Genomic DNA, 17,670 nt, shown 5'->3' with positions numbered 1-17,670 from the left:
TATTATTGCTCTGTGGAGGGGTAGGAATCCTTCAGTAAGTCCTTTCTGGGGTGAGAGTGGCAGCAGGCACAGCTCTGAGCCTCGTCACTGCACCCCAGCCCAAGCAGAGAGTGCAGCACATCCACAGACCTGTCCGTCCTGAAGTCAGGCTGGTGCCAATAGCAGTTCCAGGCAGCTCAGAGAAATGACCTGTGGCTGTGAAGGCACAAAGGGCAAAAGAGCTGTTGCTCACACAGAGACTTGCAAGTGCTCAGCACCCGCACCCCAAACCTGTTTCTCTTCTGGTAAACAGTTAATATTGAAATGAGGAAGCAAGGAGATGTCAAATGGTGTCAGGCTGCTCCTTGCCATGGGTGCATGTGAGCGGACAGGAAAAAAAATAGAGGGGGAAAAAAATGCACTAAGTTCGGTGACACGATCTGATCAGATACAGGAGCAGAGAGAACAATTAAAATGCAAAGGAAACCAGCACAATAAAAAGAGGCAAGTTATTCTCTAACACTGTGGTTTTGCAAAGAAAAAGAAGCAAAAAAAATGTAGGTGCCCCATTTCTGCAGCATCTTCTGGGGCTGGCAGAGGCCCATGCCTTTACACACGGGAAGCTTAGCTCAAAGTTGCATTTTGCAGCTGAAAAGGCTTTTCAGGACTCAGATTAAATTAAGAACCCTGAGAAATGTGCAGGTGTCTGCACATATTTAGATACCTGGATGTCAATGTACAGAACGCTCCCAATTTGCATGCCCTCATGTAAATGTTCATACGAATATGCAAGATACGTGAAATTTAGAAGTAAAATTCCAAGTCTTGAAAAAAAAAAAGGTAGGAGTTTGTTAGCATCAGGACCTGAGTGAAGCCTCACAGATCAGTGAAGCGGTAGCACCAAGACCACACCCAGCACCCCAGTGACACCACGTATTTCAGGCAGCTCCCCAAATCAGGTCCTCCAGTTGTTACAACACAGCTGCAAATACCTGAGCACAGGGTAACACTTCTAAAGCTTCCCTGAAACCCTCTCCAAAGTACCTGTCCTCCAGGTGAGGTTGCCTATGTTCACCTTCTTAGGATGTTTGAAGCACTCTTAAATACCTGTTTTTAAATACTCACTGGTATTTTGGGGTGTAGGAAAAAAAAGAAAAGAAAAGCAGTCCTATGGTTGTTGCCTACGCAAAAGCTGTTTTTCCACACCAAGAACACATCAGGACTTACTTATCTACAACTGATTGACGCTGCTGCTGGGTGTTGCTGCTGTCCCCACAGCGGCAGCCACCCGGGCAGATCATTCAGGAATGGGACACAGGGCTCTGCTCAGAGAGCTCTGCAGCATCTGGGGGCTGGAGTAATCCATACTCACTCCATGGGCAATTTGTAGCTGGTGTTTTGAAGAATTTGCGAGGTTCCTTCCTGATGAGCTGAAGAAGACAGAAAATGTGCAGGGACTTTGAGAGGGAAAATGAAGTTTAAGCAGAGGGAGGCAAACAAGAATCTGGAGGATAAGAGGTGTAGCAGGAAAAAAGCATCATTGCATGAGAGTGGGAGAAGGAGAAATATGAGGGTTCACTTGCAGAGTGTTGAGGAGGAAGGAGTGAAGCTTTCTTCCAGAAGGGAAATTTCCTTGAAAAAATGTATTTTGAAGGCATGGGCACTAGTCATGCTTGATCTGTATGCAAAAAAAAAAAAAGGATCTTTTTTAAGAGTGTTTTATCTCAGTCCTTCTAAACCTAAATGTTTCCTGTTACTATTTCCAAGTTACAGCTGTGTTTTGAAACCATCTTTGCTGCTGTTGGGGTTCATAAAAAGGCATTGAGTGTATTTTGGCCCTCCCAAAATGATATGCTACTTTCCTGTTATTTTTAGTTTGGCCTCCACCCACAAAGCCAATTATTTCACTGAACCTCACGCTGGGCTCTGTGCCTGCATCCATCCCACCCAAGAGCTCCACTGTTGCACAGCAGCTCCCAGGGACGCTCTCTCTCAAACACCATCAGCACGGCAGTTTACTTTGTGCTGTGGGTGAGTTTCTCAGAATAGCCCAGAGCAGGTCTCCAGTTCAGGTATTTTGATGAGCTGTCAGGGAGTAGCTGGTGTGAGTCCCAGCCCTGGCTCTGATGAAGCAGAGCTGCTGGGCAGACCATCAATCTGGGTCCCTGCTCACAGGTCCTGGTGGTGCTAGGTTATGTCCATAGGATGCTGTGTCATGAAGGGGCAGCCAGGCCTTGCAGGGCTTTAGAACAGGGAGAAAAATTTCTATTTCCCTGTTCTCTAAATAGGAACAGGACATTGAGGCCTCCAGTTCTGAAATGCTGTATCTCAGAACTGGGCTAATATCTTGATGTGAGTGGCCAGAGTTTTACGAAGTCTGGAAAGGCTGAGCCTGGGAGGGAGCTCTGTGGGGCTGAGAGCAGGGAGCAAAATCAGTGAACCTCGCTAGGCTATGAACTGCTGTAATGCCATCTACTGAAACCACCTTGAGCATCCTGCAAATTCCCCTACAAAAGAGTGATGTTGGTACTTGGCGCCAAGAAGAAGCATTTTAGTGGGCAAAGGGCTGAGACTTGTCAGGATGTTTTGGAAAGCTGCAGGGCCTTTCAGCTGCCCTTTCTTGCTCTCTTAAAGGGGATTTTAACCTGACCTGACAGGCTCACTCAAATTCAGCAGCATCAACAAGGAGCCTTAAGTGGAACTCTTCCCTGACAGCCACTACATCTCCTTCCACCTCTGCTCTTAGAAGCTAAAAATCAGGTGTTCTGTTTGATAAGGCCAAGAACATACTTCCTGAGGGTTTTTTCCCCAGTAATTAAATTGTTTGGCTGCAGAATGTACCATTTGAATCCATTCTGTAGTGAAAAGTGATGTCTGATTAAAAAAAAAAATTGTATTAAAACCCCTCAAATTTTCTCATTCTTTAGAATGGAAGTTTCATTTAATTTTTAACTATATACTGCTTTAAGTAAAGCTTTTTATCAGGGATTTGGGTGGCAGGTTTGGACTTGACAGTAGGTAAAATATGAAAATAGCATCTACAAACATTTTTCTGTTCATCCAGGACTCCAAGCAAGACATTCTTCTGAGTAAATGTTTCTGATTTTGGGGAGGCTGATAAAGTCGACAGTAAACATTTTATTCTACATAGAAAGAGGATGAGGGAGTCTATGAAAAGTATTAAGGTAGAATATAAAGAGTTGCTGAATACTCAGATAATCCAGGTGTTGAGCTGGTTGTAATTTTCAGAAGTCCTCTGGTATATTGTGGTCCCTTGGAATGGTTGTTTGGGAAATGAAAATGGAGACTCGAAGGCACTTGTGCAGTCCTTCCCAGCCTTCATAACTGTTCCACCTGAGACGCGGCTTCCAAACGATTGCTGTAGTGCAGCCATATCCAAATTCCAACAGCCCAGCCTCTGGTGTCTGTCTGAGACCCACCGGCTGGGGACAGCAGCAGCAAGGAAATTACTCCCAGAGGAAAACCATGGCTAGAATTGACACGGTTCAGCTGCTGAGCTGTGCCTGCTGTTCTGTTTCTATACAAACGGATCTCCGAATTTCCATGTGGGAAATGTCAGAGGATTGAAAATTATCCACAATCATACCCATTAAAAATGTTTCAATCACCTTGCTTTCTGTGAGGAGCCAGTCCCTGTTCCCATGGAAACAGAAATGGCAGCCTCCGAACATCCGGCTTGGTTTGTTCCAGCTCCTCTGGGCCATCTGTGGCTGCAGCTGGAAGCTGGTTCAGCATGGCCCAGGCCCCACACCAGGGCTCTGCTCGGCTCTCGAACACACTCCCTCTGCTCCTGTTAGAAGGAACTGCTGGAATAGCCTTCCAAAAGCAGTCTCACAGTGCAAGGCAGTCCTGCTGGCATTTTGCTTCAGTAAAATCAATAATTAATATAAAGATTAATTGCATTAATCTTTATATTAATTATAATTAATATAAAGATTAATGTTTCATAGCAGTTTCTAATAGAGGCCATCTCAGAAAGGTGGACCCTGTTCTGCTGTTTTATCCAAGATCATCAGCCTTTGCCCTAACCATAAAGAACATGAATGGATTCCCTCTAGAATTAACATCGTGATACTTTGTATATAATAAAACTATTGTTTGTATCATAGAAATGTGAGATCTTTTTGTACTTGGTATGTGCTTAAACTATACTTACCCCTGAAAATGTTTCAAAGACAAAAAAAGGAGAGGAGGAACTGTGGAAAAGTGCAATGTCACCAGAGCCTTGAATAGCACAAACAGGATCTGATTGTTCCTGGGAGAAAAGTAGAAGTACTTTGTGAAAGAGAAAATGAAATTATTTGGGTTTTTATCCCCCTCTTCTTGTCATAAATTCAGGTACCGGCCGAAAGATGTTTTTTACTTCTCTGACACCTTTTGAATGCTTTATCAATGCACTGGCTTTCTCCATGCCTTAATTCAAAAGAGATCACTACTCATTTGCAAGTACTGCACATTCATTAGCCAAGCACACAATGCTTGTGGTGCTGAAGACATTTCTATGTCTCAGAAAGGACCCTTGGATCTTTGTCTCAAACATATCATCTCCAGCAGGTCTGCCTCTGGACCAAATGTCCCTTTTTCAGAGATACAGTGACTTGTTTAGCATCATGGGAGGCAACAGTTTAGATTCCTTCAGCATATTTTAGCAAATATTCTGCATATGTGCTCATTTAGAGACACCACCAGTCACTTTATATATTTTTGTTTTGTTTTGTTTTAGTATTCCTGGGCACACTGGATTTATTAGACTTTTTTTTTTTTTTAAATCAGATCTCACCACCACCATGGCAAGAGTTGTACTCACATTCCCAAGGAACTGACATAAAAAAATACGGGTAGAAAGAAATCCAACCACTAAAATTGAAGACATGTTTTGAATTTCTATTACTATGATATCTAAAAATGAAGTGTATGTGGTTTTGCTCTGAATCAGAATTTCTAACCTTCTACTGGTGACACATCAGCACTTATCCTGAAAGGAATTCCATTTGTTCTGAGCATAATTAAGAGGTGGTATCCTGGGAAAAAAAAAAAACAAAGCAGAACTAGCTGCTTTTACTCAATAGAGCTGGGAGGAAGGAAAACATTACTCAAGAAGAACATTGTGATAGCACTACAAGAGTTATTTATGTAGGAATTAAAAAACTCTAATGCACTCCCCACGAGCTGCTCTGGGAGGCTTTGTCTTTGTTTGGAATACTCATTTCTTGCTAGGAGACAGAAGTGAATATTTGGACTTTCCTACACTGAATCTATAGTGCCATTAACCCTTCAGACTATTTCAAATAATCACAAAATGGGACAGCACTCACTGGTGGAGCTTTCAGCTGGGGTTAACTTCTAGAGGTTATTACTACAAATATTATTTATGTAATGCCTTGATGCTTCAGCATTCCATATACCACAAATTAAAAAATAAACACAATTGCTTTTGCAAACTTGTCCAGGAAATGCTAAATGCACATGTTGCTTTTTTTGAATCTTCTTTAGCATCTAAATCAGATGACATATCTCTGGTTGATAAAGCCAAGAATGTTGCCACTGGATATTATGTACATTGCTCACACCTCCAGGAGATGCTATGGGTGACCCACAGTAAGAAATAAATGTACAAAACACAGAAAGATAGAACATTTTAAGTTTTAATCCAACAAATGAAGAGGGTCTTGACACAGTAAAATACCACTGTATTGCTAATGCTCTACAATTGTACATTAAAAATAATTATTGTCATAGATGTAAAAATAGCAAGTTTTATGGTAGAGTAAAACACAGTATAGAAACCATTCAAAATCAAGTACAAACCTCTTAAACAACTGAGGCATTTACATAAGTATTTCTCCAAAGGTATTAAATAAAACACAGTTAATACTGACTCTAAATATCCCCCCACCTTCCCCACACTCTGCCCTAATTAAATTGATTAGAAAAATAGTAGTCTCAGTTACTACATTTCGCATTTTTTCGGAACCATTTAGATTCTCCATTTTCTTCAAGTACAGTAGAACAACTCTTCACAATACAGTACTACCCTGAAGTAATTTATTTCTCAATGCTACAGAATTTTGACAGCAAGTATTTCAGATTAATTTTGAAGTCTAGAAGAGGCCTAGGAAGTTTGCAGGAGGGCAATTAAATTTTGAATGCAAATTATTTACACAAACATTAGTGTACTGTAATTACAGCATAAAACTTGCAATGCAGCTGATGAGCGCTTTTAACAAAAGCTCCAAATGAAAGAAAGGGAAGAAAAAAAGATTACAAAATAAATAATCTAAAGTTCTTCATGGTAGAAACGTTCATCATGAAGCTGCCTACCATAATCTGTTGCTTCACTGTTAAGAAACAAATCCTGGTTCTTAAGAATTTCTGCCTCAGAAAGTTTTTTATCACCATTCAAATCCATCTCTTCAATGAGGTGCAGAGCCTGTAAAAGAAACAGACCACCACAATGCACCAAGCTAAAACAATTCTGATTTTTGCTTATTTATATATCGTAAAAAGAGGGAAGTTTAGCAGAAAAATGAAAAACCAGTTACAGAACATTTTAGTTGTAGCTCATTCACCAGTATTTCACAGTTCAAAGCTAACAGGCTGTGCAGCAGCTCTCCTGCACCTCTTATTTCTGAGAAATAGGAGTCCTGGTATTACATGGGCTTTGTTTTCATTTGCTAAACACTACAAATACAGTGATTTAGAGAATCTTTCTGTTCCTACTTTTCCTGATTGGTTTGGCTCAATGCAAGTGAACCAAAAATAACGGGAACTAACGTCAGCCAAGTGGATTTTAAAAGCACTCTGCATGGCAAAAGCTGAAAGATTAATACGACAAACATCTTGGCCAACACATGTCAATTCCTGAAAATGGAATAGATAGTAATTTTTCTATTTTTATGTTATTTGGCTACCAGGTTTCTCAAGTCATTTTGAAATGCTGAAATGGAAGTGTGATATTCTGATTTCAAACAAAAGTTTATGCCTGAAGTCATAAACCTTCTCTTCAGGACAGGTGACTTTGCTAAGCCTTTATATTTACTGAAGAAAAAACTAGCACATTAGAGAAACAAATAAAACAAATTATTTGTTGCAGAGCTGAGCTATTACTACAGCATGGCCTTGCTGTGAGCCAAAATTTGAATGATAGCTAAGAACAGCTAAAAAAAAACCCAAACCAAGCAAGCCAACACAGGTATGAACAGACTCAACACCACACAGAGTTCATGTCAGAACAGTGCTATTTCTGTGAACTAAGAACTGACCACAGCCAGAAAAGGCCATGAAAAGGCTCACAGATCCCCATTTGCAAAAATACTCCCAGAAGAGCTCAGCTTTCGACAAGGTCACTCACGGCAGCACCCGGGACTGCTGCTGCCGCTGCCGCCACGGGGCTGCTCCTGTCACCAGAGCCCAGCAGGCCAGAGGTGAGAGCTCAGCAATGAGCACATGGGCTGTGCTGTCTGACACAGAGAGGCTCCTCTCTTCCCCAGGAACGTGAGGCCATGGGAAGACCTGGTGTTCCTGCCCTTCTGAACACCAAAATCCTCCAGGGTAAAGCAAAGACATGGAAAATTTAGCTGAGAAGTTACTAGCAGAAAGGCAGAAATCCTCTCTACCGCAGTCAGGGACTGGAAACTGCTACAAAAAAATAAGCTAAAACGAGAATCCACTTAAAAGCTATTATGCTGTTCTACCCCTGATTAAACCATTTTAATTAGCATCATCAAAGTTTGCTTTACACCATCTTGAATCACAGAGTACTTCCATTTTCTTGTACTTAAGACAAGTTTTTAGTTCTACAAATTATGATGATTTATCCAGTTAGAAGAATTACAATCAATTTCTTATTTCAAAATTATGCAGCTTCTTTTGGTAGTGCATCTCATTAGATTTACCTACAATAACTAAAAAATTACTAATTAAAATTCCGTACCCTTGAGTCAAAGCAGATAAGATACTTAAACATGTACAAAAGCACTTTGTTAATTTACAAACATTTACACAATTAATAGGAACTTCACATTTGCCTAATGCATTTAAAGGACCTGCATTCCTTGTCAAAGTGAAAAGTTAAAAATATATGCAAAGATCTACTGACGTTCCTTTTCAATAACTAAGACATGATAAATCTGAATGCTTCTATCATTTTCTGTGATACCTTCAAAATTATCCTGCAGTAATTAAAATCTAACAGCAGTCAAACCACGTACCTCCTCTTGTGCAATACCCTGATTGTTGGGTACTATCCAAGACAGCAGCTCTTGAGGGTTGAGTTTTCCATCATGATCCTTGTCATAGTCATTCACAAACCGGTCCTTCTCAACCAGTATCCATTCTGGATCTTCCCTTGCAGCTAGTAAAACACAATTGTCAAGTTTAAAGCCACTCTTCAGTTTAAAGCAGAGGTTTCCGTCTTTTCTCCTAAGCAAATTCACTTATTCTCATAAAACATAACCTAAAAGTGATGTCACTAAACAAAAACAAACCTTAATGGGCAGAGGAATGTAGGGAAACCAATTTCATTTACTGTCAGTATTTATTTACACATTTGTTCTACACTTACCCAATGTACAAGTATTGCATCCTGCAGCCTAGAGCAATCTTAGACTTGTCCTTAACTCTTCAAGGAATTGAGAAGTAATTCATCAAAATTATAAACACTGCAGACAAGCATGAACTGGCTTTCTAAGCCTTATGAAAGTCAAAAGTAGTAGGTATCACAAGCAGGTAAGTAACAGTTTAAAAATAATCACAATTCTACTATTAAAGAACAAAAAGAGTGAAGTCTCTCCTTCCTTTCCAACATTTGGTTTTGCAAGTAGATGATCCCTTTATGTCACAATTCACCATCCACTGTTGCCCCAAACCATGAACTAATTATGAAATCAGAGCCCCCATGTAGCCTATTAGTCATTTTAAAGCGTGCTGCAGGAACACTATCTGCAGGAGAGATGGCCACTTGGAGAAAAGCTGAAGCAGTTTGTACAACCACAGCTGATTCTCAAGTCTTGCTAACAAGTTGTAATGACAAAGCTGTTATCTTCTCTATTACTGCAACAATTTCACTCCTTTCCAACAACTTTTTATAGGCTGGCTTGGAAAAGCTTTCTTTCATGTTAGAGCAGGAAAGAGATAAAGAACCCTGGAGCTGCATCAGAGATCTGTTGTTTTTGCTGGCTCTGACAAAGATGGTTATAAAACACAAAATTCCAGGTGGCTGATTAGAGTGAAGAAAAACAGATTATTCCCCTGGTTCTCCATATCCTCATGTGGCCTACACAATTCTCCCCAGTTAGGATGCCGTTCAGAATTAGCACTTTTGGGCCAGGCAGACTTTCCACAAAACTGAAGGTACTGGGCTTTTTGGAACAGGAACAGTTATTTGCCCTAGCTTTTAGCAAATCAAATTCAGTGTGTAAAATATTCATTGATAAATATTGATAAGCATCAGGTAAGTGTCCTTCTTCTTGTTAAAGAAGGAATAGATTAAGTTTAAGGAAGAGCAAGATTGGAAAAAAAAAAAACCAACAAACCAAACAGTGAAGGCAGCTATCAGCCTTCTGATACCTGATACAGCAAAGTGACTCCTCACACTTCCCCTCCATCCCTCTCACATCACACATAGCTCAGTCCTTCCAAGCAAGGCTGGCAGCTGCCTGCTTAGGCTGATAAGGGCCAGGGCAGTTTACCCTCACATTCCTGCTAGCTGGATCTGCAGATGTGTTAGCTGGCAAATAAGGTTGCACCTTATTTCAGCTGCATCCCTTGTGATCAGGAACTCGCTCCAGTCTTTCAGAAAACAAGAAGCAACTTGCAAGGAAACTGGAATGGGCTACACACAAACCACCACCAAATACACATGGGGCAGACTGAAATAATGAGTCTACTATGCCCGGTTCCAGAAAACAGAACTATTCCAAGACAGAAAATCTTACTCAGAATCTGTAGGAGTAGGTGTGAGAAGCTGAAAATAAGGTGCATCCAATTCTCCCCATTCCAAAAGCTTTTGTTATTTCCCGTTTTCATGCCCCTTCCCTTTTTTTCTTACTTGGGTCTCTTCTGTAATCACCAAGGAATTCTTCCAGGCTAACAAATCCATCACCATCTTTATCATGTTCTTCTAAAGCCTCCTGAATGACAAAGTCCTTTTGTATACATACAAAGAGCAAAATTAGCAACTCATAATCAAGAGAAACAGCACTGAATCATTTTAGAGCAATGACATAATCCTTAAATGAAATACTCCCTCATTTCAAATCTCTTTTTGTGTTTTATGCAGACTAGTGCAGTAATTGCTTCCTCTGCAATAAACCAGATCTGTCCTTAAGAGTTTAGAATGCCAGATTTCATGAAAACCAAGTATGAAATGTGTCCATAGAGCTGGAATCCTTCAACAGAATTCAAAACTGCAAAAGCAGCTGAGAAACATTAATATGTACAAAACTCTATCATCTCATTTCACTTTTCTCATCTGGTGGATTCAGTAATTTGCATTTTTGCAACTTACTTGAATTGTTAGGAGAACTGGTTGGTCTTTTGACCACTAGAGCGCCAAAACTGAAAGCTAAAATCTCACTGATGGATTTGCAGCCTGACAGAGCTGAGAGGTGGCTAAGTCAGTCCAGTCCCCAAAGCTGGGGATACTTGTGCAATCCTAGTTCTTGAAACAGATTTCAAATAAAAGCACTGAACTCCTGCTCCAGTCCCCGACCTCCAGCACTGGATCCATAACACATTACCTGACTTCTAATTTGGGCTGTCCAAGCCATATCCATAACTGCTCCACTTCCACTGCTACTGGGGCTAAGGACACACATTAAAAAGATGTTGCATCTACACCCACAGGCTGATACAGATGCTCCCCTAAATCTTACCGTCATGTACTCCACTTCTTCAGGATGTTCAAAAGCAATATATTCATCCACATTTAGAGCAGGAACATCATCTCTATTCGCTTTTTCAAAACGTTTTTTCTCCTTTAAATGAAGCTTAGAAAACAGATTTAGTTAGAGCCCTTACTGGAAAGGAAAAACAACATTATAGTAGGTGGATGTAAGCTCATTAGGGTATTAATTGTTTCACATTAAATACTCATATTATCCTGATGTTAAATTTTCACTAAAAAGAGCTCACTGAGAGCAATAAGAACAACACTTTTAATTGAGGTGGTTTTATTCTAAGAATTGCGTAAAACCCTGCTTTTTTCAGTTTAAGGAGCCATTTAAAACACACAAAAGAGAGATAATGAAAAGACCAAGAATTCTCATTTTCATATGTGCAGTCTCTTCTAAAAGTCACCAATTCCCAAAATAACAAAGTGGAGTTTGATTATGAACAATGATTATAATTAATGGCAGCCTTGCAAATTCCAAAATTTACATTTTAAGAACATTTAATCTTCTGGATGTACATCTTATTTATGTCAATAGTTTAAAGTCTGTAGTTTAAAGAAGGTCTTGAAAGATCATGTGTAAAATGTGTTTTCTGAAGCCATTTTAAGGCCAGATTCCTTTACTACAGGACTGCTGTCCATTACATGTGATCATTTCAAAAAGAAGTAATTTCTCTAACCTGTTTTAAGTATATGCATTAGCATGCCTTTAAAAAAGAAATAATATCTGACATAAGCAGGCAAGTTCTTATTTCTGAATGTCTTGCACTTCCTAATTCTGTGCAAAAATTCCAAATGTGCAAGAATTTCCTATTTTTTTCTTGTTTCATTTTGTACAGTCTCTTTAGACAAAATACAGACCCACACCATTGACAACCAATCTCTACTCAAACTGCACATGATGTGAACTATAAAAATCTTGGAATCCCATCCTTAGGTGTGTTGTGCTATCAGTGTGAATGATCTGGGTAAGGGAGCAGCCAGCAAATCAGAGATCATAAACACTTTACAAAAAACCATATGAAATTGTACTTCCAGTTTACATCCTGCCTATTGACACTTCTCTCAGAATTAGGCTAACCTAATGATCCCAGAGAATAACATGTAACAAATGAAGCCTAAGATCTTAACTACCCTGCAAAATAGTTAAATGTCCTCTTAAATAAAAGCTGACCTTAGCTGAGAGTTTAACTAGGAAGGCAATCCAGAAGGACTAACTACAGAAAGTAGTCAGTTACTATACTGGAATGTAAGCTTGAACCATTGAGGGAGAAAGTAAGTTTTCCAGCGTTTTTTGTGAAGTGATGAACAAGGCCGCCACCTTCTGGTAAATTCCTGTGGTTACCTGATGTCAATTCTAAACTGTATCTTACTCTTCCATCTTGATCAGAGCAGGACCACTGATTTCCACATGTAAGGAAAATGCTGAAGGATGTTGACCTGTGTACAGTGCTGCTCATCTACAATCTACATTGGAGAAGTCGCCAAGCAGGAAAACCCAGCAAGCAGTCAAGTTATAGCATAACTAAGCAAGCAGTTCTATCCCAGTTTATATATGCATAGCTCTCTATGTATCTATGATGGCAATGTCTCAAACAAGATATAAATATTTTGACTGGAAGTTCCTGTGGAAGCCTTGTGGTATTTAAAAGCTATGTAATTATTCAGTTATGTGACAGTCCAGCTTTACAGTTTGTTTATTCAGTGTGTAAAATCCTCTGTTCACTACACTGTTTTCACTTCTGCTAACAGCCTGTATTATCTACTGCTACTTTACTAAAAGCAAACAAAGCAATCCTCACAGGAAAAAAAACAAACCTCTGTCCAGAATAGTCTAAAACCACATTTTTTCTCTTTTGGGGAAATATTTACATGTACTTATAAATGTGGAACTTGAAAGGAAATCATTTTTGCTATGTGGTGGTTCTTGCTGAACCTTTTCTCCCTGCCTTTCTTGCCTCTTTCCCCACTTACACATCTGCTTTCATAGATGAGACTCACACACAACTTCTGTGTTTAAACATCCATTTTTAGCTATGGGAGTTGCATTTTCATTGCTTAAAACTGTTTTAATTGCTATTGCTTTCTCTGTGGGTCTCTAATGGACAGGCAATGTTACAGCAGGCAATACTGACAGCCCACGCTTAGTGCTTGAGCAGTAACTGAAAAAATGGCTGGAAAAGTGCTTCCTTCTGCTCCAGCACCAGGGGTTCTGGCCCCTGCTGAGGGCAGGACCCTGTCAGGCTGCAGACCTCACCCAAAGGATTGCAACCTGGGTTTAAGATGGTGGCTGGAGACTGTGCTCTGTTGTAAAACTGTCAGTAGACTTATGCTCCACTCAACCAGCAAAATACACTCAGGAGGTACCATTTCATTGTGTCTTTATTTTGTCAGTAGCAGCTTTAATACTCCACTACTTTCCTTTAATTACTCCCCTATCTCAGACAGCACAAAGTGTTAAAACATATGCCAGCTGCTCTGCTTTCCCTACCCATCTTGTTCCGTCACAATAAATTGCTGCCTTTGGCCAACAGCTCACAGGAGCTGATGCTGAAACATTTTACCTGGCGAAATGATTCTTCTTCTTGATCCTCCAGGACACTGTTCTCATCAAAATCAATTACACGATCATACATTTGCAAGTTATACTCCTTCCAAGACACCAATCCATCACCATCTTTGTCATAGTCATTGAAGTGTTGCTTAGCTTCTTGTGTAACATAATGCTTAAAAGACTGCTGTATCCAGGAGCTCAGCTCATCTGTGAAAAACATTAAAAATAAAATAAAGAAAATAAGAATCATCTGCACTATAAAAATTGTGAAGATACCACAGATCTCTTCTGTCTGGAATATACTTTGCAATTCAGATGTAAGCATATAGGCAAGAGGTTACTTAAAGCAAACCAGTCTGTTTCCTCCATGCTGTGGCTTTTTCCAAGGTAACTGAATGAGGGAATAGATCACAGCTACCAGACTTCAGGGGGTTTGTTAATGATTGTGTCCATGTCTTTTCAAATCTGAAGCAAATCAACACTATAGCATCTTTTTTTTTTTCCTCCAGAGCTATATAAAAATGATGCTGAGTATGGTTTAGATGGACAACTCTAAATGTAATTTGGTACCCCAAAGAAACATCATTCCCATCACTTTGGGTTTCTTTTGAAAAATTCACAAACTGAAATAAAACCTAATTTAGCACCATTGCCTTAATTACCCAAAATAAAATATTAACTATTTATGTAAAGCTATTTTCCCTTTACTTGGGGCTGACAACAAGCCTTACACAGTTTGCAAGTGTTTTTAAGCTGCTTGTTTTTATAGAAATGTGGCTAAAAGAAATAAAACTTAATATACCAACGAATTGACAGAAATACATTAAAGTTACTTCATTTAAAGAAGATTGGGAGAACATATTCTCCCAGTATCTCTCAGTTATTTTCAGGTGCCTGGAAGGGAAAAACATCTTCCTCTGCATTGCAAAAATTATACATCTTAATCAACTCAACTGAAATCCTGCTCTGAAGAGTCATGATGACTAATAAAAAGTCCTATAGAAATCACTACTTTGACGCAGAAAAGTCCTGTTTACAGCACTTTTTAAATACTAAAGTATCTTATCCTGTCCTTCTTGGCAGAGGCATCAATACAACTTTATTAGGTTTATTTAAATATCCTTGAAAAGCAGCAAGAGATTTTTTTAAGTACTGAATTTATATTAGCAAAGGAACCAGCTTTCTAACAGATGCTGCGAATTGATTGAACATGCAGAGGTGTGCATGCCACCAAGGCTTGTGCACAAACCAGCACTGCCTTACAAGAAACTGCAACATGATTTCTTAAAGATGGGCAACATTAATTAATGGTTTATTTCCCAGCATTTAAGGTGTGAACCACAGCCATGTGACCAAATAACGTCCAGTGCCATGAATCTGAAATACTTAGTACTCCAACATTAGAGAAGCAGCATTAATACATTCCATCTTCTCTCCCTGTCAGCCTCCAAATGGAGGCACCACTAATGAAAAAGTTCTCAAGAGTTTTGCAATACACTGAGGAATAACTGAGCTCAAAAAGCTTCAGTACTGTAAGTTTCTTAGTGTAAAAACACATTCCACTGTGAGTTTTATCTTCAGAAAGTGAAAGGAAGACAAGTTTTCATTAGACTGAGACGCAGATGCAATATATACACCATGAGGATGGAGTATGGGTGGAATTCCCATACTTTATATATAGACTTCTTCCCTTAAAGCCTTCATGTTGTGAGTTGCCTGTGGTGTATGATAGGGATTAGCCATCCCACTGAAGCTACAGACTATCTCACCTCTACACAGTCCATGCAGTAACACTGAAATAAGGGTGCAGTTGATTAAATTCAAGTGTATGAAGTGAAAGGCATTCAAAAGATAGTAGATCTTGTATTTAAAAATGTATTTTGTCCTCTGACCTAGAAAGCTTCCTGCATGTTTAGTATAATTTTAATGAAATATTACTGTTCTGGCATTTGACCAAGGATCCTGCTTGCTTTGTGTATGCGCCCGTGAGAGACTTTTTTTGTCAAAATCACAGCAGAACAAAAAAAGAATGTTCATATTGAGGTTTAAAATTAAATTAACATTGTCATAATGATGTACTGAAAGAAAGGGCCTGAGTTTACCATGGAGTTCCTAAATTCGACTGACAAACTGTCTGGGAAGAGCCATTTGATACTGTATTATGATGAAATATGATCCCTCAATGTCACTTGGTGTCACCAGGTACTGAACCGTACCTATGTAGTACTATGGCTGCAGTACTTTCTTTGCATCTTAAACCTGCTCTCTGATTTGCATACAGCAGGATTACAAACACAGAAACCCACTTGATTCCAAGTAGCTTCAGACGTGCAAGGAGCAGGTACAACTGCAAAGGAGTTACCTTCAACTTGATACTGCTCTGACCCACACTAAATCTTGTTGGCCACACTTCTTCCATCACAGAATGGGTCAGGTTGGAAAGGACCACAGTGAGTCACCTGGTCCAACCTCCCTGCTGAAGCAGGGTCATCCCAGAGCACATGGCACAGGATTGTGTCCAGAAGGTTCGCGAGTACCTCCAGTGAGGGAGACTCCACAACCTCTCTGGGCAATCTGTGCCAATGCGCAATGTCTGTACAGGAAAGAAGTTCTTCCTCATATTCAGGTGGAACCTCCTGGGCATGAGTTTTTGTTCATTGCCTCCTGTCCAAGTAGTTGGCACCATCGAGCAGAACCTGGCTCCATCCTCTTGGCACTCTTCCTTTAGGTATTTATACACATCAGTGAGGTCCTCTCTCAGTGGTCACTTCTCCAGTCAAACAGCAACCTTAGGCACTGAGATAGCCTCTATATGAGCCTGTCGGTGTTTCTAACTCACTGTGCAAGGGACTGTGATGCTTTCCACAGGGATTCTCCCCAGCACGAGAGCCACGGGCTGTGTCACGGGTAGAGCGCGTTTTCCTCCCGGAGCAGCCCGGCCCGCCCGGCCCCCGCCGTTACCCTCGCTGAGCAGCCCGTCCGCGTCCGCGTCGATCTTCCTCACGATGTTCCTCAGCCGCCGCTGCTGCTCCTCCGGGCTGAGCCGCGCGTACTCCTCCGCCTCCTCCTGCGGCACAGCAACGCGCCCCGTCAGCGGCCAGGCCCGGCTAGCGCGCCCGCCCCGCGGCCCCGCCGGAGCTGCGGCCAACCCCGCCCGCCCCCGGCTCACCTGCCCGCCGAGCAGCGCCTCCCGGTCGTACTCGGCGCGGTGCTGCCCGCTCGCCGCTCCCAGCGCCAGGCCCAGCGCCAGCAGCACCGGCCACATCGCGCCGCCCGCCCAGAGCGACCCGCGGTGAGGGGCGGGGAGAGGGCCGGGGGCGGGCGGGGAGAGGGCGGGGGAGCGGCGGAGGGTCGGGCCCGCGCCCGCGGTGCCGCCTGCGCGCAGCGCTCGCGATTCGGGACCGGGAATGGGCCTTACTCGCGCAGGCCTTTCTGCTCTACCGGCGGAAGGCACCAAATACCGTCAGGATGTACTGACAATTATCCAACTTTTAAACATCAGTGAGGCCTGGCAGACTGAAGTGACTGTTACCACAGTCTCACTGAGTTCGAGGAGCTTTTGGGCATGGTATGAGTGACTCTTCGGGATGCCCTGCACAGGACAAAGAGTTGGCCTCGATGATCCTAATGGGTACCTTCCAACTCGCCATATTCTGTGATTCTATGATTACCAGAATTTCAGGCAAGCATCAACAAACCCTGCAATAGGAAGATGATCAGGAAACAAAGGTGTGCAAAAAGTTTTTACCAAAAAGGAACAGCATTAGTCTTGCTTGAGGGCCCAACTCACACGTAACTCTTCTGAGGCAAAGGGAAAGGGAAGCAATGCTTTGTAAGAGTTAATAAGGTGGATCGATACAAGTTTTAATAACTGTTCAACACAGATAATAGAAAGCTGTAAAATAAATTTAACCTCATTGACCACTCAGACAAACTGAAAATACATCGAGTAAATGAGCAGAGGCCTCCCCAGGAATATCATTCCAAACAGCTGTCACGTGAAATTGGGATTGTGCTGATCCCGACCCCACTGCAGTCAAATGAATCATTCTTACTGGGTTGAGATTTATGTAGGACCATCGTTAGATTTGTTATTTCTCCTCTCAAGACAAGGGTACGCTCAAAATTCCTCCCTTAACCAGAAAGAGGAGATAAACCTACTTGTGTTTCCATAAATACAATTGTTCAGGCAGAGCCCCCAGTTAATGGAAGTTGCTGCTCCGTC

The 17,670-nt window shown here is 41.2% G+C and overlaps 1 protein-coding gene across 2 annotated transcripts; it reads right to left on the bottom strand.

Moving 5' to 3' along the window:
- Positions 1-6,136: 6,136 nt before the first annotated feature.
- On the bottom strand, positions 6,137-16,727 carry RCN2 (reticulocalbin 2). Of its 2 annotated transcripts, none has more exons than XM_082290483.1 (7): positions 16,615-16,727; positions 16,407-16,512; positions 13,456-13,652; positions 10,875-10,988; positions 10,049-10,145; positions 8,211-8,353; positions 6,137-6,430 (listed from the first exon to the last, which is right to left on the bottom strand). In XM_082290483.1, exons 1-7 carry the CDS (start codon positions 16,708-16,710, stop codon positions 6,278-6,280), a joined length of 906 nt encoding a protein of 301 aa, XP_082146609.1. In that variant the 5' UTR covers positions 16,711-16,727; the 3' UTR covers positions 6,137-6,277. The 2 variants fall into 2 exon arrangements, with proteins under 2 accessions (XP_082146609.1, XP_082146610.1); XM_082290484.1 differs by having other exon boundaries at positions 10,875-10,976.
- Positions 16,728-17,670: the final 943 nt, after the last annotated feature.

The sequence above is a fragment of the Coloeus monedula genome, assembly GCF_965178545.1.
Source record: "Coloeus monedula genome assembly, chromosome: 14".
Taxonomy (NCBI): Eukaryota; Metazoa; Chordata; class Aves; order Passeriformes; family Corvidae; genus Coloeus; species Coloeus monedula.
Note: the sequence above shows the minus strand (reverse complement) of the source record. Positions and strands in the feature narration are given on the sequence as shown.